The sequence below is a fragment of the Salvelinus alpinus genome, chromosome 2 (assembly GCF_045679555.1).
Source record: "Salvelinus alpinus chromosome 2, SLU_Salpinus.1, whole genome shotgun sequence".
In the NCBI taxonomy this organism is placed as follows: domain Eukaryota; kingdom Metazoa; phylum Chordata; class Actinopteri; order Salmoniformes; family Salmonidae; genus Salvelinus; species Salvelinus alpinus.
This window is the reverse complement of record NC_092087.1, coordinates 78848233-78871992: the sequence shown is the minus strand read 5'-3', so window position 1 is coordinate 78871992 and position 23760 is coordinate 78848233. Positions and strand designations below refer to the sequence as shown.

Below are 23760 nucleotides of genomic sequence, written 5' to 3'. Positions count from 1 at the left end.
TCATAGTGCCGGTAAGGCCGTTTGGATACACCCTCCACCTGAGCCTGGGGACCACCATCAAATAAGGCTTTCCTGTCCGGAGAGAAGTAGCCACTTTCTCCTCTTGATCCTATAAGTGAGGAGTAGGAACATGGCCTGGTAGATCATCCATTTGATTGAGCCCCACTCAAATGGAAAGCCAAGACACATTTAAATGTTTAACTGAAAAATGACAATAACATTTTGAATTCAAATTGAATTGAATGAAAATTGTAGCAGCTGTCCAAGACAAAATGTCTGTCTGTAATACTGTGAGCTGGTCTGACCTGAGGGTCGCCTGAACCTCTCCCGGCCTCTCTTCTCCTCCATCAGTGAGCTGTGTGGTGGTCTGTGGGGAGAGGGGTCCACCCGGGTCATCTCTGGCCCCGTCACACAGCACCCTGCTGGGCTGCTAGAGCCACTCCTCCCTGGGTCTGGCAGGAAGTCCCACTGGTCCTCCTGACTGCTGGGTGGAGATATAGAGGGAGGGCATGAGGGACATTGGTAGGGGTACACACTCTATGAGTTTGGCACAATGTACTGTAGAACACGTTTAAGAGAAATCACTACCTGATTGTAAAATTTCATTCAAATATAATGTTTTCTAACTGTTTATTAAAGTTTTATAAATCACTTGAAGGATACCTTATTAATGTAGTGTTACTAAAGTCAACTGACAATGACACTCACACTCACCTGTGTACCGTGTCAGAGTCACAGATATTGAGTTCCCAGTCAGGGCTCGGAGTGTGAGTTAGGCTCTCCTGATAGGTCCAGACGCTCCTTGTGACATCACTGTATCTGGTCACCTCCGACAGGAAGTCATGGTTGTCCTGATTCGTGGAACGGGACACATTTCGTCCAATCGTTAATAATTCAGAGAATGTCAAACTGGTCAATGGCTTTGTCAATTCAGCAAACCATCTGAGATGTGTAAAAGTCACTTTTAAGGCTTGGTACACAAAGTATGTAATTCTGTTGTGTTTTCAGAAAGTTGCATAGTAACGTGAAAGTACAGTTAGAGACAAATCAAACAAATTCAAACATGCTGCAGTGTACAGGTATCTCTATGGCAAGACAGTCATTACCTAGTGTGACCAATGACATTACAATGCTTAAAGATTCATTAAATGAATGAGTTGAAACCACTCTCAAGGTCAATTCAACAAGCATGTGAGAAAGCACCAACAAGTAAAGTAAACAAATTTCAGACAAAATGGCTGCCTGTGGAATAAATGAAAAGAAGCTAACTTTCCGTATAACTCATCACAGCTAAAACAAAATGCTAACTTCTTACTACACCTGCTTGCAGAGCTTCCTTGGACGTCCCTTTACAAATCTGCTGTTAAGACAGGCTGCAAGTGGCAACAACAACTTCTCTCCTCCCCCTCTCTCCCCCCCTCTCCTCCCCGTCTACCTCTCCTCTCTTCACCTTATCTACCTGAGCTAATGCATTAGGCCGGCAAGGACGACGGTAACACAACCTCTCCCTGGCCTTGCTCATCATTATTTCATTGGTCTGCTGCTCTTCCACAACCAGAATCCACCCATCCTCCTCTCAACCCTTTCTTGATCCCTCTTTCATTTCTTGCCCTCCCTACAACACACAAAAGCCTTTCTTCTCTTTTGACTTTTGATCTCTGTGTTGTGTTGTGAGCAGGCGTGGATTTCTATCTAGAATATTCTGTTATTTTGAAATGGAAGGATTATTCAAATGAAAATAAAGATTTGTAGAAGTGTATTTCTGGTCCAGGTTCATCCATAGAGCTGGTGTTGTGAATGTGTGTGCTTGTGTGCATGTGTTGTTTGAGCATATTAGATTACTCCAATGACAGTGAAGATTGGTAGAAGTGTATTTCTGGTACAGGTCCATCCTTAGAGTTCAGTTGAGTGGGCTAGTGTGTGTGTGTGTGTGTGTGTGTGTGTGTGTGTGTGTGTGTGTGTGTGTGTGTGTGTGTGTGTGTGTGTGTGTGTGTGTGTGTGTGTGTGTGTGTGTGTGTGTGTGTGTGTGTGTGTGTGTGTGTGTGTGTGTGTGTGTGTGTGTGTGTGTGTGTGTGTGTGTGCTTGCTTGTGTGTGCTTGTGTATGTGTTGTGTGTGTGCTTGTGTGGGTGCTTGTGTGCAATGTGTTATGTGAGCGGATTAGATTACTATCTTTCCCCCAAGGGATGCAAATGAGCTTTTCATTAATTAATGATAGAATAATAATATAATCAAACGCCAACCTGTGTGTTCGTCAGTCCTCATCACACCTACAGTATAGCTTATATTATAATTACCCCGCTTGGTGGCTTTATTTGTGTTCATTGCATCATTATGTTGTTTAATATGCGCCTTTGTTTCATTCAGAAATGGTTACTCCTCATACTGCCACTTGGGAAGAGAAAATGAACGATTTTGGAAGTGTTTCAAACGTATACCACAATTTACTGTACAGCAAAGGTAATAATCCAGACCTTGTCCAAACCCAATAACCCTTAACAGTCATTAGCCATCCATCGTCCATTTCCCTCAGCACTAGCCCCTCCTGCCTGGCTTACCTGTGAGGTACTGTTCAGGTGCATGTGTCCCGGGCGCAAGCACAAACCACAGCGGGAGGGGTCAAAGGTGTTGGGTTGGAACTGGTGGCAGTAAAAGTCGTCAGCACAGAGCTGCATGATGGATCCTCAGATCAGGTGAACACCCCTATTTTACTCTGATGGTACGGCCCAGTGCAATGATGCACTATTACAAAATCCACCTACACAAAGGTGGTACATCCTGATTAGAGGTGGGATAACCAATCAAACCATATACTGTATAGACAGCACATAGTAATGCAGTATGTCAAGAGCAACACTATACAGACGTAGGAACTTAATTTGAGACAGTTTGCTACTGCAGGAAAATAATCCTGCAGCAACAGGAAATGTGAATTATAATGTGGATTATAATTAATGGACAGTTTTGTAGTGGTTGATACATTTTTCCTTAGGTTCAAATCTAGTCTGAAATTTCAAAGTGGATATTACTAACTGATCAAATTAAGATTTTACATCTTTAGAATTGCATTCTGAAGCAGAATATGGACCATATCAGTAATTTGCTTGCATTGACCTGTAGCGGTCTTTACACTGTAATGTAATTCAATGAAATGCTTCAGGTAGTAGGTAACTTAATCTCTTGGTTGTGGCCAAACACATCCTCTGGGTTCCTTGAGGTGAAGCAACAATTACTTAAGACAGCGACTGAGTGAAACAAAAACCTAAAGGCTATACCTTTACAGCTCTGTACAAAAATAGTTTGGCACACAATACTATAACCATAACACAGCCATTTTGGTAATGAAAAAAACACAAAGACTTAAAAGCATAATCTGTCTTTGCCATGCTGGTATTATGATATTAAAAACACTTCAAAGGTATTTCTAGAATGTTTAAATACCTTATGACTGTTAACTCCAAGTTCATTTTTATCTGCAAAGTAACCAGCACAGGTCATACACTTCATACTCTCAGAACTCATCCAAGTCTAGGGGAAACTGGCGTGGGTATAACTGCCATTGTGGCTCTGTCTTTGTCATGTTAAACATCAATTGACTCTCATTGGAGCCAACATGGCCCACTGGCCCCAAAGGTGTGTATCAGATGTCATCAGCTTTAGAGAGTGAAATGTGCAACTGGCTCCACTGGACAGATGTCATGTGGTTGGCCTGTTTTACAGATGGCTGCTCTGAGGGTTACAGACAAGCGCGAGCGGTCACCTGTAAAACACTGTTTACTAGAACAGGCACCGCATGGTTGGACAGACATAGACTGGACCATAGAGTGGCCATCTTCTGAGGAACAAGAAATACATGTTGAATCTTGAGTTGACATTAAACTGTGTTCAAATACAAGGTTAACCGATGAAAAACAAACCAGTTTAAATTGTATAGTGAAAAAATTAACAGGGTACGAAATAAGTCGAAACCATCGGACGTATCTTTTTTTAAATGCCAGGTGGGTCCTTAATGTTGCAGGGCAGGTCGGCTAGTAGAGTATCTATGTCACTACCTACCTGAGGAAATGAAACTGAGTATTTACAGCATCTAGCCTCACATATGTAACCTGTCTAGGGGCCCTTTGTGTGTGTATAGAATATAATATCAGCTGTGCTATGCTGAAAACAGAGCTGTTTCCATAGATATATAGTCAATTATATCTCTCGTCCACTGGGGGACAGCAGTGTCCAGAGAAGCCAGCAGAGGGGGCCAGCAGTGTCATCGGGATGGTAGCACACACAGGCACACATACGCATACAGGAGAACACATACACACACACATTGACAAAGACAGACTATTCCCACAGTCTCTTAGTGGATCATATACTCTCCCTTGTCATTCACGCTGCGTGCTCAGCGTAGACTGTAGACTATAAAGGCTGTGTATTTATAGATGTACTGTATGTTTAAATAGGTGAAGTGAACACTGACTGCTCTGGATCCTGTAACAGGGCCAATTTATCACTGTGTGGAATAGTCTCAATTCAAGCTCAAATGAGCTGTACCAAAAGTTGCGTATGATTAATTGCACTCTCAGAAATTGTAGTTTTAAAAAGTTTACATGTAATACTATTCTCAGAGAATATTAACCCCCAAAAATCTTTCAAACGAAATGTTACCCTCAGGATATTAATAACAGCATGTTTGGCAAGAAAATGTTGCAGGGAGTTATTTCTGCCCAAATCCTTTTTCCGCTGAGCGTCCTAGTTGCATAGATACACTCTGTTGCTCAGGCGACAGTTGCCATGGTGAGAGGAGATTTAGTAACCATGGAAATATGATCGCCAAAGTAAAGTTCAGCATCCCACCAACTTGAAGTTGGCATGACTGACTTCTATAAATGTAAATAGACTGTATTTTCATGAATGTATCTTAGAGTGATTAAACGTTCTTAAATATGCATATCTTTGGTAGTAGAATGACTCATACAGGTCACAAGCAAGGGTGAAATAGAACCAGATCATCAAAGGACAATATTGTAAGTAAAACCATTCAGAGAAAATGTAATTCTCCGAAATGACATTTCAAGCATCAACTTCCTTAAGAGTCTAGGGGGGAGGGGGGGTGGGGGTTCTACTAAGCTAACATATGGAATTGTTTTAACATGGTCATACCATGGATCATTTAGCTATTTGATTTGGAATTTTAGGACCCCTTTAGGTATCAGAAAAATATATTGAAAACATTTTTTGATCAGACATTGAATTTGGCCTTACTGCTATCAGCCAATAGAAATACATTGAATAACAGATTAATACATGGAAACAAATCTAAAAGAAGTTTGTTTTAAAGTGTATGTCCTATATCTGAGAAATATAAGAATGATCAGGAAGTTATTCTTAGTTTGTTACCCATATTTAACAAATGCTTTTGGCAGTGAACTACTTCCATATATACTTCCATTCATGTATTCAACTGGTATGGGCTACCTTCAACTGGTATGGGCTACCTTCAACTGGTATGGGCTACCTTCAACTGGTATGGGCTACCTTCAACTGGTATGGGCTACCTTCAACTGGTATTGGCTACCTTCAACTGGTATGGGCTACCTTCAACTGGTATGGGCTACCTTCAGAGTCTTGTGAAGCTTTTGGATGTCCTAGAGCTTAACAACCGACATGTACACTACCGTTCAACAGTTTGGGGTCACTTAGAAATGTCCTTGTTTTTGAAAGAAAAGCACATTTTTCGTCCATGAAAATAACATCAAATTGATCAGAAATACAGTGTAGACATTGTTAATGTTGTAAATGACTATTGTAGCTGGAAACGGCAGATTTTTTATGGAATATCTACATAGGCGTACAGAGGCCCATTATCAGCAACCATCACTTCTGTGTTCCAAATGACACGTTGTGTTAGCTAATCCAAGTTTATCATTTTAAAAGGCTAATTTATCATTAGAAAACCCTTTTGCAACTATGTTAGCACAGCTGAAAACTGTTGTTTTGATTAAAAAAGCAATAAAACCTACCTTCTTTAGACTAGTTGAGTATCTGGAGCATCAGCATTTGTGCATTCGATTACAGGCTCAAAATGGCCAGAAACAGAAAACTTTCTTCTGAAACTCGTCAGTCTACTCTTGTTCTGAGAAATGAAGGTTATTCCATGAGAGAAGTTGTCAAGAAACTGAAGATCTCGTACCCGCAAAACACCAGTCTCAACATCAGTGAAGATGCTGGGCTTCTAGGCAGAGTTGCAAAGAAAAAAACATATCTCAGTCTGACCAATACAAATAAAAGATTAAGATTGGCAAAAGAACACAGACACTGGACAGAGGAACTCAGCCTAGAAGGCCAGAATCCCGGAGTCGCCTCTTCACTGTTGACGTTGAGACTGGTGTTTTGCAGGTACTATTTAATGAAGCTGCAAGTTGAGGACTTGTGAGGCATCTGTTTCTCAAACTAGACACTCTAATGTACTTGTCCTCTTGCTCAGTTGTGCACCAGGGCCTCCCACTCCTCTTTCTATTCTGGTTAGAGACAGTTTGCACTGTTCTGTGAAGGGAGTAGTACACAGTGTTGTATGAGATCTTCAGTTTCTTGGCAATTTCTTGCATGGAATAGCCTTCATTTCTCAGAACAAGAATAGACTGACGAGTTTCAGAAGAAAGGTCTTTGTTTCTGGCCATTTTGAGCCTGTAATTGAACCAACAAATGCTGACGCTCCAGATACTCAACTAGTCTAAAGATGGCCAGTTTTATTGCTTCTTTAATCAGAACAACAGTTTTCAGCTGTGCTAACATAATTGCAAAAGGGTTTTCTAATGATCAATTAGCCTTTTAAAATTATAAACTTGGATTAGCTAACACAAGGTGCCATTGGAACACAGGAGTGATGGTTGCTAATAATGGGCCTCTGTACGCCTATGTAGATATTCCATAAAAAATCTGCCGTTTCCAGCTACAATAGTCATTTACAACATTAACAATGTCTACACTGTATTTCTGATCAATTTGATGTTATTTTCATGAACAAAAAAATTGCTTTTCTTTCAGAAACAAGGACATTTCTAAGTGAACCCAAACTTTTGAACGGTAGTGTTTGTGTTTGTCTTCCCTTTCCATCTTAGTGTGTTGCCCAAACTGTTCGGCCGCTACAGACAGAAGTTGGCAGATTAGCGGTACCAACGTCAGACGAGTCCCGTGATGCGGTCATAGTGTAAAACGGAGAACACCATCCTGTTCGTAAGAGTCTCATCTTTCCATAGAAGGGTCGTATTAGTTCAGACATTACGGAAGTTTTCATGAGTAGACCGATCTTCAGGATGTCTCATGGTCTGACAAACACCGCTGTAGCTCGGTCACCTTCCACCGCAGACGCTGAGAACCGCCATTGGTGGTTGCTGTGGATTGAGACGCAGCCCAAGCAAAAAAAAACAGATATCTCTATCTTAAACAGACAGATTTTGATGGAGATTTGTATTATTATGTTAATTATATTTCCGCGGGGCGCTGATATTGAGTCTAGCTTTAAAGGGATGGACCAGTACCAATTCAGTGCAATACAAACTTCTTATTGGCTACTGAGTGAACTGAGAGCATTTGAAACATACTTATCTTTTATGGCCCTGCATTGCCCATCTAATGGCCTAGACTAGCTGACCAATCACAGAGGACCAGTGTTTTGCCTTTATTAAACTCAAGTGGAACCCACACGCCTCAATGCCTTGGTTTCTTGAAGTACCGGAGAAATCTGAGAGACAGCTCTTTTGCAGGTCACCAAATGTCCCTTCGCATTGCTCTGAACTTAGTGAGATAGATTTGGACTAACATCCCCGCTGAGGTTACATCATGAGTCCCCGCTGTGCCCAGTGTTTGAACTATATATATAAAACTGCTATCCACCACCCAAGTGCCTCATTCCCCCTCATTTTCACACAGAGATCTGTACTCATTTTGCAGTTTGTTCTAAATTCAATGGGAGTTCAGTTAGCATGCCTGATCTTCATATGCATCCAGCATCACTTGCCTTCAATTCCTAGTCTGTCTTTCTTCCTAATTTGAAATCAATATAGACTTAGTTATGTAATTATTACACAACTATATGCCGGTAATGTATTCACCCTTGTGGAGTAATACTGGCCATTCTGTCCCTCTCTTTTCTTCAGCCTCATTTCTTAAAAACATATTGACCTGGATCTGCTGGCTGTGAGGAATGAGGCGGCCTCCTGTTTCTAAGTAAATTGGCTCTCACCGCGTCTGGGAGGGAGTCATCAGGACTGGAGCAGAGTCGAAGGAAAACACAGAATAGCTTGTGTCAGTTCAAACACTACATTTACATTTAATAATGAAACTAATACCGTTTTTTAAGGATATTGTTTATTATTTTGGCCGCAGGTCCAATTTTTATTCATGTTGCTGACCTAAAAATCTCCCAAAAGCAGGTCCAGGTGAAAATAGAGAAATAGATGGAGGTGAAGGAGAGAAAGGTGGATGGAGATGGGGAGAGAGAAAGAGAGAAAGAGAGAAAAAGAGAGAGAGAGAGAGAGATATGCAGGAGCAGTGGTTTGATGCCTTGAGCAAGGTGTGCTTATGAAAAAGAGTTAATATCTTATGTGATATCTTACTCCAGCCAGCCTCATTCAGACAGATTATGGTTATTAATACACAGACACAAAGATGGTCATTTCATTTCTGTCAGTGGGGCAGGTGTAATGGAAGCAGTCTCCAATCTTCCCTTCTCTTTGTTTCAGTCAGAATATCATAGAGTAGAGTAGAGTAGAATAGAGTAGTGCAGAATACAGAGTTGGGTAGGGTATGGTAGAATAGAGTAGTGCAGAATACAGAGTTGGGTAGGGTATGGTAGAATAGAGTAGTGCAGAATACAGAGTTGGGTAGGGTATGGTAGAATAGAGTAGTGCAGAATACAGAGTTGGGTAGGGTATGGTAGAATAGAGTAGTGCAGAATACAGAGTTGGGTAGGGTATGGTAGAATAGAGTAGTGCAGAATACAGAGTTGGGTAGGGTATGGTAGAATAGAGTAGAGTAGAAATACCTGGATTCGATCAACAAATCAAAATACACCTACTGTATCCCTACTGTAACATTTCCTTGTGTCTTTCCACATTTTTTTAGGCCTAACTACTACCACTCAAAACAACAGTAAACAAACAGCAAGATAACTCCCCTCTTGTCATTAGTTGCAGCATCCTTGTTCCTCTATCTTCTAGAATCTAAACCCACCCACACATTTCTTCCCCACTCCCAAACCATTTAGGGCTCTATTCAATCCGTATCGCAGAAGTTCAGTGTTAAAGTGTGGTTGACTCGCAGTTTGGTTGACTCGCATTGCCTCGCAGCATAATTGTCTCGCATTAGCTGAGCCTGCATTCACAGTAAAAGCTGAATATGTCAGCTCAATAGGAAATTGCCTTTACATTTCTATCACACAATCTGTAACGGTTCAGCAATACAGATTGAATAGAGCCCCTAATCCTTCTTGACCTTGACCTACACTGCTGATTCACCCCGTTTTTCCGTCTCGCTCTCCATCTCTCTCTCGTTCTCTTTCTCTTTCTCTCTCTTCCTCTCTCTGAGAGAGAGAGAGAGAGAGAGAGAGAGAGAGAGAGAGAGAGAGAGAGAGAGAGAGAGAGAGAGAGAGAGAGAGAGAGAGAGAGAGAGAGAGAGAGAGAGAGAGAGAGAGAGAGAGAGAGAGAGAGAGAGAGAGAGAGAGAGAGAGAGAGAGGAAATAAGAAAGGTATCCATAGAAACTATCGAGTTGCATATAATTGTGGTCTGTCTGAAATACTATAACTAACTATATTTCCCTGCTAAAAAGAGACATTGCTGATGCCAATACAAATATGAATTATAAATTAAACTATGAACAGTAGTGTCTTTGATGGAAATTAGAAAGTTGGATGAACTTATTGCAGCTAGGAGAAAGTTCTGCAGGTCTCCATCGCTAGTTCAGTAGTCTCCCTGTGGTAAAATATTGCTCTAATCAATGACAAAGCAAACGAGGTGGTGATTGTTAGCAGGGTGCTGAGACTGGTCTGGAGGCTAAATGTATGTGACAGCCAGCCAGGCCACGGTAGGGTGGTGATAGTTCGAGGAGTATCCGTTTTCCGTTTTAGTAGTTTTCAGCACCTCTGCTCTGGACAGCTCCACAATGCAACACTGGGATCCGATTTCAATTGCCTGTTCACACTAGGTAACTAGGGAGACTTGGTTTCTTACCCCACACCACCTCTTCAGTTGGTTTGTTACGTATATATGTAGAATCATAATTTGACCAATTATGTCGCAACAAAATAATCGTGCAGCAACGGGATTTGAACGTTTAGTCCATAATGTTGTTGGATCGGTAGTTAGGACATTAGCTGGCTAAAAGTAGGCTACATGAAAAGTGCACTACTGTTAATATAACAGTGTGTTAGTGTGGGTGTTCACTACTGTTAATATAACAGTGTGTTAGTGGGGGTGTTCACTACTGTTAATATAACAGTGTGTTAGTGTGGGTGTTCACTACTGTTAATATAACAGTGTGTTAGTGTGGGTGTTCACTACTGTTAATATAACAGTGTGTTAGTGGGGGTGTTCGGTGGATTTATGTAAATCACGAAGCTCATCTGGATTTTCTGCGGTGCAAGAAAATTCTCAGCCACAAAAGAGTGATCAAATTAAGAATCTGCATTTGTAAATGCGACTCTAACATTACATAATGTCTGTATTTGTCGACAACGACAATATTTAATCAACCACTTCCTTGTCATTAACTTTTTTTATTAGGCCTATTGCTATAAATCTATTCACAGTTCAATAATACAGCTTCAAACTCGCACAAAGACAGCTCGCATGTACAGCCTAACAGTGATCTAAATTCACTGAAAATCCAAGCAATGCATAGCAACCTGTTTTCTTCTCCGGAGGCCAGTCTAATAAAAATCTGTGGCGCGGGCGGTAAATAATAGGGAAGCACACCTACACTCTCAGGAACACAACTCCACGTAAACGGGGACATAATCAAAGTGACAAGCGCTCCATCCCTCCCGCCCGCCCTCTCTCTCCCACCCACAGCTAGCTAGGGACAGAGAGATGTGCCGTGCGCACCTCACATACACAGGGTTCGAGCGCTTATTGAGTCAAGTGCGAGTCCAACAGAGAGAGCGAATGCGAACAGTTGAGTGGGATGCAATGAAGCAACACAACAGAACATTGGAAGAATATTAGGATTCAAAGACAAAAAGTTTCAAAATGAACGTTATGAGACAATGAAGCGGGCTGCAAATAAGGAATTCGTAGAGAGAGGACAGAACATTAAGGATGTGTTTTATTTTTTATTCTGGAGAGGATGTCAACGGTGTTTTTCAAGTAGCTAACAACATTGCCATTCAAAAGGTGAGTATTTATTCTAATCGTTGACAGTTTTTTAATAGACAAAAACACTTTTCCATTGACAGGACAAGTTGTCATGAACTTGACCTGTTTGTCTTTAAGATTGGTTGGTTTTTAGGTTGGCTAGTCGAAGATTCTTTGTTGTTTTTAACATGCCGCGTTTCGACGAAGCTCACTTCATACACTAGTTACGGCCCCGAAATAAACTGCAGGGTAATCTTGTCTGTTTTCACCGGTATTATGTCACGACATGAACTCCTCGCCTTGTAGAGCCCAGTGAAACCTGTTGTTTTCTGCTGTTCACTGTCCTTCAGACAAACACTGTAAAAGGATCAATGAATCCGCTAACGTAACGCATTGTTCTGGCCTATAATGTCAATCAACTGTAAATGACGCGCAGGCAAATCCTAATTGTGTGACATATTTTATTGACTAGGCCGTAGGCGATGTGGTATGCCAGTTTGGATATCCTGAGAGGTTTGATTTGCAAGACTCGAAATTAGATCAGATATGGACACATAATTCCAATATTCACACATTATTATTTCCTATATGCGAGGGAATAGATTTCAGCACTGGACAGCTCTACACGTCAGCATCAACTTTGATATAGTTTAGCAAGTGCGTAGGCCTACCCTGCACTGTGTTATAAAAAAAAGTATAATTTTAGTTTTTCATTGGCTATTCAAAGAATGGGATATCTCGTCATCCCATATTTTTTCATAGATATGGGAAGGGCATGTTTTTTTACACAATAATGTGCATTCATGATAGACGTGCAGATCGTGCATATTTGAACGAGATACTGTGTTCATAGAGCTCCCATCAAAGCCATTCAAAAAAGACGGACATAACTTTCCCCCCTTCCTATTACTTGCCTACAATAACGTCTGCCATAATCATGTATAACAATGCTTTATTCAGTGATGACGACCCCACAACGCCACCAATCACCGCTAAACCGGATCAAAAGTAACACCCCATCCTCTGATGTCATAATCTCTATACCCCCTGTTCTTTCTTCCCTTCATCCATCCATCCCTGACAAGCGGATGCCCTGCCCTGTGCTGTCACCTAAACTCTTCACTTTCTTTTTCCTTTCTTTCTCTCCTTTTAATGTCAGCCTCAGATTAAAGAAGAACATTTAAGCCAGGTCGCTTGACTGCATCCACCTTTCATATCACAGTTTGGATTAGGAGATTACCACACACGCACATACAAACGCCAACGCCAACGCACATGCATACACACACACGAGCGCATACACGCACGCACGCACGCACGCACGCACGCACACACACACACACACACACACACACACACACACACACACACACACACACACACACACACACACACACACAGACACAGAGACACACAGAGACACACACACAAACTTTCATCCATTCATATTCATTTCCCCTGGGATTAAGTGTTTCCGGATTCAAGGCATATCTGAGCTGTATATACATATTGACAATTTCAGGCCCTAAATGTATTGTGTGTGTAGAGTTCTGTTGTGGAGTAGGTTGTGGTGTGGAGTAGGTTGTGGTGTGGAGTAGGTTATGGTCGGGGTGCTCAGTTGGTAGAGCATGGCACTTGCAACGCCAGGGTTGTGGGTTCTATTCCTACGGTGGACCAGTATGAAAATGTATGTATTCACTAGTGTAAATCACTCTGGATGAGAGCGTCTGCCAAAATGTAAATGTGCTGAAATATCTGGGTGTTTGTCTCTGTTCTGTGTGATTCAGTTTTACCCACATTAAAGTGGATCAGTCCTGTATGTGACTCAGTCACTCAGGAGAGCACTTACACCTCTGGTGTCTCTACCCTATCGCTTCACCTCGGCGGCGGTGCCTCGTGCTAAAATATCCCCGCTCGACACGGCAAATCAGAGCGTCGAGGAGGGGAAAGAGGTTCCTATGGAAACGGCTAATAACTATCATCAACATTTAATTACTCCTGCTCTCCCTCAGGGACTAGTGGTTCCTGACTGTCTCTGGCGGCGTCCTAAGTGACACCCTATTCCCTATATAGTGCACTACTTTTGACCAGAGCCATATGAGATGTGGTCAAAAGTAGTGCACTATGTAGAGAATAGGGTGCCATTTTCTTCCTACTCTCTATATACAGTACCAGTCAAAAGTTTGGACACACCTTCTCATTCAAGGGTGTTTCTTTATTTTGAACTATTGTCAACATTGTAGAATAATAGTGAAGACATCAAAACTATGAAATAACACATATGGAATCATGTAGTAACCAAAAAAGTGTTAAACAAATCAATATATATATTTTATATTTGAGATTCTTCAAAATAGCCACCCTTTGCCTTGATGACAGCTTGCACACTTGGCATTCTCTCAACCAGCTTCATGAGGTAGTCACCTGGAATACGTTTCCATTAACAGGTGTGCCTGGTTAAAAGTTCATTTATGGAATTTTCTTAATGTGTTTGAGCCAATCAGTTGTGTTGTGACAAAGTAGGGGTGGTATACAGAAGATTGCCCTATTTGGTAAAATACCAAGTCCATATTATGGTAAGAACGGCTCAAATAAGCAAAGAGATATGAAAATCCATGATTAGTTTAAGACATGAAGATCAGTCAATCCGGAAAATTTCAAGAACTTTTAAAGTTTCTTCAAGTGCAGTCGCAAAAACCATCAAGCGCTATGATGAAACTGTCTCTCATGAGAAACGCCACAGGAAAGGAAGACCCAGAGTTACCTCTGCTGCAGAGGATAAGTTCATTAGAGTTACCAGCCTCAGAAATTGCAGCCCAAATAAATGCTTCACGGAGTTCAAGTAACAGACACATCTCAACATCAACTGTTCAGAGGAGACTGTGTGTATCAGGCTTTCATGGTTGCTGCAAAGAAACCACTACTAAAGGACACCAATAAGAAAAAGAGACTTGCTTGGACCAAGAAACACGAGCAATGGACATTAGACCAGTGGAAATCTGTCCTTTAGTCCGATGAGTCCAAATTTGAGATTTTTGGTTCCAACCGCCGTATCTTTGTGAGACACATAGTAAGTAGGTGAGTGGATGATCTCCGCATGTGTGGTTCCCACCGTGGAGCATGGAGGAGTAGGTGTGATGGTGTGGGGGTATTTTGCTGGTGACACTGTCAGTGATTTATTTAGAATTCAAGACACACTTAACCAGCATGGCTACCACAGAATTCTGCAGTGATACGCCATCCCATCTGGTTTGCGCTTAGCGGGACAATCACTTTTTTTTAACAGGACAAAGACCCAACACACATCCAGGTTGTGTAAGGGCTATTTGACTAAGAATGAGAGTGATGGAGTGCTGCATCAGATGACCTGGCCTCCTCAATCACCCGACCTCAACCCAATTGAGATGGTTTGGGATGAGTTGGACCACAGAGTGAAGGAAAAGCAGCCAACAAGTGCTCAGCATATGTGGGAACTCCTTCAAGACTGTTGGAAAATCATTCCAGGTGAAGCTGGTTGAGAGAATGCCAAGTGTGCAAAGGTGTCATCAATGCAAAGGGTGTCTACTTTGAAGAATCTGAACTATAAAATATATTTTGATTTGTTAAACACTTTTTTGGTCACTACATGATTCCATATGTGTTATTTCATAGTTTTGATGTCTTCACTATTATTCTACAATGTAGAAAATAGTAAGAAAAACCCTTGAATGAGTAGGTGTGTCCAAACCTTTGACTGGTACTGTATATTGTACAAAATGTTCTAGATCTGTAGTACATCTATATGTCTTGGAAGCCTCTGATGCTGAAGATGCTGATATGGTTAACAGTATGGCTACATTCTGAGTTTCACGTCTCAATGGGAATCAGGTTGACCGGAAAATAACAGTTTCCTCAGTCTGTGGCGATGGATTCATTATGATCTGGCATTATCCCATAGACTCAAACTGAGAAACTCAAGCTGTCACAGTCTTCCACTCATATACATTATTCTTCTCCTCCAACCTAACTCAGATACACATTCTTGTCCAATCAAACTCCCAGGATCCTCGGGAAGTGGTATGGAAAGACCTGATACGTGTGACCCTGGTTAAACACTCCTTAAGACACAGTCTCTCTCTCTCTCTCTCTCTCTCTCTCTCTCTCTCTCTCTCTCTCTCTCTCTCTCTCTCTCTCTCTCTCTCTCTCTCTCTCTCTCTCTCTCTCTCTCTCTTTCTCTCTCTCTCTCTCTCTCTCTCTCTCTCTCTCTCTCTCTCTCTCTCTCTCTCTTTCTCTCTCTCTCTTTCTCTCTCTCTCTCTCTCTTTCTCTCTCTCTCTCTCTCTCTCTTTCTCTCTCTCTCTCTCAGCCCCTTTGGTCCAGCTGCTACAGTGGTTGATATGTAACAATGCTGACGTAATCTATCCCAGCCTCTTACTGAGGATTTAAGTTGGGAAGGATCCTGGATCCTCAATCCGGCCAATAAGCACACGGCAGGAGCAACATCTGTCCATCTGCTGTGTGTGTATTTGAGAGGGAAGAAAATGTCCATAGACTGTCACGCAAAGGTAAAAAACAATCCTGCTAAATCCTGTCAGTCTGTGGACAGTGTGTGTGTGTGTGCGCGTGTGTATGTGTGTGCACTCACGCTCAAGTCTGTGTGTTTTAATAAATCCGTGCTGACGTGTGTCGACGTGTCAGTTTCGTTGACCCAACAGTGATGTCACAGCGCCTTAGTGAGCTACTGCAGTTGGACATGTATTTTTCTACACATAGCTAACTCCACACCTCACTTCAAACCATCCAGTGCTGCTGTCCTATAGCGTGCAGCTACAAACCTGTTACGGCTGTTATGCAACGCTTTCCCTTGGTCGCCCTGATAGTCTAGCGATCACATAATGGGTACTAGCTCTAACCCACTACGTCACCCGGCCTCTAACCCTGTCATCAAGCCAAACACCAGATCAATTGTTCCCTTAACAGTAGTTCAGCACAGATTCCCCTCTCTTTCAGACCTTTGGCCCCTCCTATGTCTGTTAGTGTGTTCCACCCCATGCTGACATAAAGGGGCCTCGGGCGACCGGCTACGAGGGACTCAATCTATAACCATCATGATGAATATTTGTCTGTTTTTCTTCACGCATGAAGAGAGTTGACTATCTCCCACCCTCGTCCTGCATGACATGTGTAGATGTAGGAATACTGTGCATTGGGTGCTGTGATTCTGAATGACCTTAAAAATTCATACTGTTCTCTGATTTGCTGTCATTCCAGGAAATGCATCAGAAGGAGGCAACGCTGATATCTCCAAGGGGTCCTTAGACCTGAGGCTGTTGTCCTCCTGCCCCTCTGCCCACAGCCTCCTACCAAGCTGGTCTCTTTTAATGGTTGGCACTGGCCACCGCGGCCCTGATTACTGCCCACACAGACACAGCCTGATGATCACTGGTGCCATGGGAGCGGTGCGAGTCAACAGGTAGGACTGGAGAATAGGACAATCAGCTCCTTTTCTCCCCCTTTTCCTGCCTCTAAAAGCATGTCCTTGTTGTCTATTCTTGGACTATAAAACACAGGAAAATCACGTTTTTGACTGCACTGGGCCTTTAACCATGTCTCCTTCACCCTCCTCTCTAAACTCACGTATTTTGTTTGGGTTTTTGTTTCACATCAGATACAGCATCGTAGCCACCGATGAAGACCACTTCAAGATCTCCACCCTGGGCCTCCACAATGGCCATGGTCCCCTGATGCACCACAATATGACTGGGAGGGGTATGGGGGGCGGAGGAGGTGGTGGTGGTGGAGGAGGAGGAGGGTCAGAAGGAGGAGGAGGCGGCAGCTCGTTAGCCCTGCGAGCAACAGAGCCTGTCCACAACGGCCGCCAGATCTCCACGACGGGGCCCAACCATGTCCGGAGCCGCTTCGTGAAGAAGAACGGCCAGTGCAACGTGGTTTTCCACAACATGGAAGACAAGACGAAACACTACCTGGCCGACATATTTACCACCTGCGTGGACATCCGCTGGCGTTACATGCTGCTCCTCTTCACCTCTACCTTCCTGCTCTCCTGGTTCCTCTTCGGGGTGGTCTTCTGGGGAGTGGCCCTGGCCCATGGGGACTTCGACCTTCGACCCGGCCTGGGAGAGGGGCCTCTGGCCGGCTTGGAGGGAGGAGGGGTGGAGTGGAAGCCCTGCATCCTACACGTCCAAGGCTTCGTAGGGGCGTTTCTCTTCTCCATAGAGACCCAGACCACCATTGGGTATGGGTTCCGCTGCGTCACCGAGGAGTGTCCGGCAGCGGTGGCTACGGTGGTGGTCCAGTCCATTGTGGGCTGTATCATCGACTCCTTCATGATCGGAACCATCATGGCCAAGATGGTTCGACCTAAGAAGCGGGCGCAGACCTTGCTGTTCTCGCACCACGCGGTAATCTCCATGCGGGACGGGAAGCTGTGCCTGATGTTTCGCCTGGGGAACATGAGGAAAAGCCACATCGTGGAGGCTCACGTCCGGGCGCAGCTCATCCGGCCGCACGTCACCGCCGAAGGCGAGTACCTCCCCATGGAGCAGACGGACATCGACGTGGGCTACGACGAGGGCCTGGACCGCCTCTTCCTGGTGTCTCCGCTGGTCGTGGTCCACGAGATCAACGAGAACAGCCCGCTGTACTGCATGAGCAGCGCCGACCTGACGACGGAGGACTTTGAGATCGTGGTGATACTGGAGGGGATGGTGGAGGCCACGGCCATGACCACCCAGGCCCGCTCCTCATACCTGGCCAGGGAGATCCTGTGGGGCCACCGCTTCGAGCCCGTGGTCTTCGAGAAGGAGCACCGCTACCAGGTAGATTACTCCCGCTTCCACAAGACTTACGAGGTGCCAGCTACTCCGCACTGCAGCGCCAGGGAGCTCCGGGAGATGACGGGCCGATCCCGCTCCCCCTCGTCTGCCTCCGGCTCTAGTTCTACCCGGTCAGTGTCCCCTCTCGGTCCCAAGTCCTCCGGCCTCCACCTCTTGCCTCCACACTCCCCCAGCGCCTTCTGCTACGAGAACGAGGTGGCCCTGTGCTGCGGGGAGGAGGAGGGGGAGGAGGTAGGGGAGATGGGCGTGATGCTGGGGGGGAGGGACGACGGGGAGGGGGAGGAGCGGGACGTACAACTAGACATCTTCCAGGAGAGATTTCAGGACCAGGTAGCGGTGGACATGAACATGCTGTGTGTGCTGGACATGGACAATCAGATTGACCGGCTGCAGCCGGCTATAGCTCTTGATGCGCTGGGCTTCAGGAGGGAATCAGGAGTGTAGTGACTGATTCATACTATAGAGTCAAACTGAGACAAGACAATCCTGCGCTGGTCTGGTTACGCATCCACTATAGTTGCTGGAACTGTGCTAGAAAGGATATTGTGAGAGGAAAGTGTCCAAGCCAGCCAGGGCCGTAGCTACACATGAGGACACTGAGGTCCAGACCTAGTTATTATTATTTTTTAATAAAAAAATATGTATTTTTGGGGAACTCATTCGGGGTCTCAACTTACTGTTGAGAGTTAGAATAGTAGAATACACAAGGTGCGATTTTGAAACTTGGCTGCCCCAGTTTTCCTCTGTCACTCACTGACAGTCACTCAAATAGCCCATGTCATTAAAAAAAAGGTGAATTAGTCTAGTTAGTCTAGACTAAACTTGTAGTAATCATGACCAAATTACTGACTGGGCACATAGGGCACATGCCCAGGGGGCCTGATCTCCAGGGGTCCCCAATTGATTTTGTTAGTCGCTCTCACTCAGATATCATATTAACCATAAGTCATGTCAAAATGTGTAGAATTGCAGGAACATTTCAGAACTTTTTAATGCTTTACCATTTGTTAATAAAATACTTTCTGCTAACAGATCCCTCAGTACCTAATAAATTATAGTTTTTAATCCTGGTGCTGAGTTAATGTGTAGCGGCTAATTGTGTAGCTAGGCTATGCGTTTGTAGATCGACTGAGGTGAATGAAGCTTCAGAAACCATAGTGATAATGGCTTAGGTCATGTTTTTTTGCTCTCCTCCAAATAGCATTTTAGAGTTTTTTAATTGTTTAGAAATACAGTAAAATGTCCTCGCTAACAGTCAGACCCTGGCTACAGCCCTGAAGCCAGCACATTGTGGTTTGGGTCAGCCCTGTAGTGTGGATCAGTCATAGAAGACTCTCATGTCTAGTGTCCCGAATGAACTATGTGTCCTTGGTACAGTTCCTCTGCTCTTTGTGTATCCAACCAAAGTCCTCAGAGAGAGAAGGTAAGAATTCTGCAGCACAACGACGAAGGAAGGTTGAATGAGTTTCTTTTTGTTTTTAAACATAGTTGTGTTCAGTACATGAGTCTAAAGTTGCATTTTATAGTGCAAGACTTAAATGTATTCTTATTCTATTCAATATTCAGTTGTATATATTCTCTGGAATAATGTTCTTTATGAAGTAACTTTTGGTTCCATTCAACTAAATCTTGGTACAGTTTTTTTCATTTACAGATAGTTGTCATGAGTCATTAATACTTTCAAAACCACAAATTAAGTTGATGTGGTATTAAAAAAGTATTTTCTGTTTGTAAATATATCATTTTTCATGCTTAGAAACTAGGGCCGGGATGATACCAATATCACGATACTTGTTAATATTGTGGCAAGGAAACAAAGCATGAAGCGGATTTAAGTTCTTCAGGAAAACATTCGTAATGTTGGAAACAAACATCATTATGTTGTCATTCAGAGTCACATTTATTTATTTTCCAAGCTATAGCACCCAATAATTTACATACATTTTTTAAGAACCAAAGAGTTTGGTCTGCTTTGTGTTTCCAATGAATATTGCGATACTGGTAACATCACAGACCTATAGAAACCATGGTAATTTTGTCTTCCTGCTTAAGGTATATTACTGTTAATGTTTGATACATGAGCTATGTATTCCAAAATTAGAAAATATTTTATGACGGAAAAATAAATGATGGAAAAACAATGAATCTGAACAGAAACTGAGTTGGAAATAACATGTATTGTCCAGATAAAGAATAACGAGCACTTTATTCTGTATTTTATCAAAAGGAATATCTAAAAAAAAAAATGAAATATTTTAATTGCTGTTTTGTATGAATTAATAAATGTCTAGTAATAATAATAATAAACAAGCAGCAGTAGCTGTTCTGGTTGACACACTCTGCTCTGTTCTCACACAATTTTTTCCCATCAGTCCCAAAGGTCAAAGGTCAAACTGACCCCACGTTGATGTCCACCTGTTTCTGACTGCTCATTGGTTGGCCTGGTTTGGGGAAGTGTGTGTGTGATGTGAAGGCAGGGGGTTGTTGTTCTCTAGCTCAGTGACTCAGAGGTAATCCCATACACACACCTGTCTTCCTCACGATTCTCTCTTTCTAAACCAAAACTGGGGTATTACCCCAAATCTGTGTCGTACTCAAATAGCTCAGTACAGAGAGTTTTTATTTGGCAGGTTGTCTTTTAAAACGTCCCAGAGAGTGAGGGAGAGCGGGGTAGATAGAAATAGAAATAGATACAGACTGGAGAAGGACATACTAGGCCGAGGGGCAGTGGGGAGGGAGAGATAGAGAGAGAGGGGTAGAGAGAGGGGAGAGGAGAGGAGAGAGAAAGAGGGAGAGGAGAGGAGAGGAGGAACAGCTTGCTAAACACAACACACTGGTTTACTGTACCTACCTTCACCACGAGGGGGCAGTAAAGACTGCTCCACCACAACAGACCAATGGAAGAGAGAGTATGGTATACCAGCTCCCTCATGTGGTAAATTATCGGTCAAACATAACTATTTTTTTAAAGACGACTAGTCACCAAACCTTTATTTTCTGAAGTGCTAAGGCCCACCTGAACCCTTTATTTTCTGTATATGACGAATTACATTCCAAAACAATATCCATTTTCAGAAATGTTAGTAAATCAACTTTTATTATTTAAAGAAATTATGAAAGAGTTTGGTGTGTTTTTTCCCTGTCTAATCATGTCATGGGGTTGTTCAATGACAGACATGTATTTGTTTAAAATCTATCACTTGATGGTTTCGTTTCAGAGAGACAAAATGCTATATATCCGCCACATTCTCAGAGAAATAAGTAGTAATGCTAGGTTTTACACAGTCAAATGGAACAAATAACGATTTTTTTTTATAGAGAGCTGTACAAATGATACATTTATGAAATCAATGTTTAAATAAAAAATGTAATAAAAATGCAATACAGTAATAGGAGATCTGTATGTAAAACATTTGACATTTTAGTCATTTAGCAGATGCTCTTATCCAGACGACTTACAGTGAGTGCATTCATTATAGGATAGCTCGGTGAGACAACCACATATCACAGTCAAATATACAGGATAGGAACATTCAAGCTAAACAATGGATTTACAGTATAGCATTTTGACATCCCACACATCAAACCCATAAGCAATCACTGATTAAAAAAACACAAATGTGAAATTTAATGTATATAATGTTTTGGAAATAAACTCTTCATTTAATCTCTTGATGTGGTGAGGTACCTATAAGCAAAAGCTATAACTTTTTAAAACTCTATTTTCAAGAGCAAAAACAAACAATTCTTCTCCACATCTTCAGCAGTCGGTGTTGCTGAGCTCTGACAGGGGAAACTCCAGTAATGTCATATGTCTCCCCAACATCTTCCTCTCCTGTAATCAAATCATTCCCATCTTTAATTGTATTAAATGTGTTCTCCTGCTCTAACAAGCCACTTCCCCATCTCTATCGCTATCTCTCTCTCCTTCTCATCCTTCCATCATTCTCTCCTTCCTCTACTACTGTCAGTTCAAACGAGCCGTTTCCCCATCTCATACGCTATCTCTCTGTCGTCCCTCCCTCCCTCCCTCTCTACTGATGTCGGTTAATTAGCCACTGTGTCACACCCCCTTGTCATCAACATCCATAAAAACGACCAGCTGGGTGACCTTTGGTGACCTTTCTCCAGACTCCGTCAGTCATAATGGCTGACTAGAGGATCTAGGATCTGGGCTGTCTGGCAGGGGGCTGCTTTAATGCTTTGTAGACCTCCTCTGCTGCTGTTGGTTTCTGCCCTGAGGTTGTGTGGGGCTGTGTGGGGCTGTGTGGGGCAGTGGGCCTAGTGTTAGGGAATAGGGGCTAGTGTGTGTGCTCAGTAGGGGACAGTATTGGGGACTAAGTGGTGGAGGGTTGGGGGTCCTGGGACCCATAATGACCTGTTGTGTGTTGTGGAGCTGTGAACCATTCGTTGGAGGACAGAGAGGCATTGTGTTACACTGGGCTGCCCACGCTGGCTACACCACTGAGAACCACCACAGGCTGTGTGTGTGGGGGGATGGGGGTAAGTGTGTGTGTGTGTGTGTGTGTGTGTGTGTGTGTGTGTGTGTGTGTGTGTGTGTGTGTGTGTGTGTGTGTGTGTGTGTGTGTGTGTGTGTGTGTGTGTGTGTGTGTGTGTGTGTGTGTGTGTCTCTGTGTGTGTGTGTGTGTGTGTGTGTGTGTGTGTGTGTGTGTGTGTGTGTGTGTGTGTGTGTGTGTGTGTGTGTGTGTGTGTGTGTGTGTGTGTGTGTGTGTGTGTGTGTGTGCGTGCGTGTGCTTTTGTTTCTGTCTGCCTGTCCGTAAGTCCGTCTGTCTGTCTATTTGAGGCCCTGAGATCAGGTGAGGTGTCTAGCCTGTGAGGAACACCTGTGGATATCACATGTATCAACGCGTGCTGCTGTAACCACATGCAGATCATCCGTTATTGTCTCGGTGCGTGAATATACAAGACTGTTAATGTTTGCTGAGAAAAACATTGACACCACGTATGAAGAATACTGAAAATCGCACTATTTATTTTTCCTTTCCTCTCTTTCTTCCCCCTTTCATGTCTTGCTCCTCTCCGCCAACAACAGAGTCTTTCATTCGGGCATCTCAGTGGCTGCCTCAGGCCCTCAGGCCCTCTGCTGTTCGCTCAGCTTAATTAAATGTTCTGAGAAAAACTCATGATTGGAAAGTGACTAGTCTCTTCTCTCCTCTCTCCTTTCTCATCCCTCAGGGCAGTTTCCCATTGATTTTCCCATGCATCTTCCTTTTACCCCTCTGATCAGCATCAGAAAGACATTTTCCTGAGAAGTAAACTACGTTTTGCAAGTGAGTAGTCTGCTGGATGAAGCTCTTTCCCTCTGTATCCATAGCTATACAGCCAGGTCTCTTTTGGGAAGGAGGTCTTCTGAACTCAATAGGACTTCCTGGTTCAATTCAATGTTACAGAAAAAGTGCATCTGCACCAACACCTTGTGGTTAGAACGTCTGCCCTGAGATTGGAAGGTTGGGAGTTCGATCGCCGGCCGAGTCATACCAAAGGCTGTAAAAAATGGGACCCGATACGTCTCTGCTTGCCACTCAGCATTAAGGAGATGGATTGGGGGTAAGTCCCTGCGATAG

General features: G+C 43.2%; 1 protein-coding gene across 2 annotated transcripts; it reads left to right on the top strand.

Moving 5' to 3' along the window:
- The first annotated feature begins 11067 nt into the window (after nt 1–11067).
- Nucleotides 11068–20513, top strand: LOC139544280 (ATP-sensitive inward rectifier potassium channel 12-like). 2 transcript variants are annotated; one of them, XM_071351233.1, is made up of 4 exons: nt 11068–11380; nt 15685–15883; nt 16590–16791; nt 16987–20513. In XM_071351233.1, the coding sequence occupies exons 3-4, from the start codon at nt 16700–16702 to the stop codon at nt 18617–18619; spliced, it is 1725 nt and encodes a 574-aa protein (XP_071207334.1). In that variant the 5' UTR covers nt 11068–11380; nt 15685–15883; nt 16590–16699; the 3' UTR covers nt 18620–20513. The 2 variants fall into 2 exon arrangements, with proteins under 2 accessions (XP_071207334.1, XP_071207325.1); XM_071351224.1 differs by lacking the exon at nt 15685–15883 and having other exon boundaries at nt 11069–11380.
- The last annotated feature ends 3247 nt before the right edge of the window (nt 20514–23760 follow it).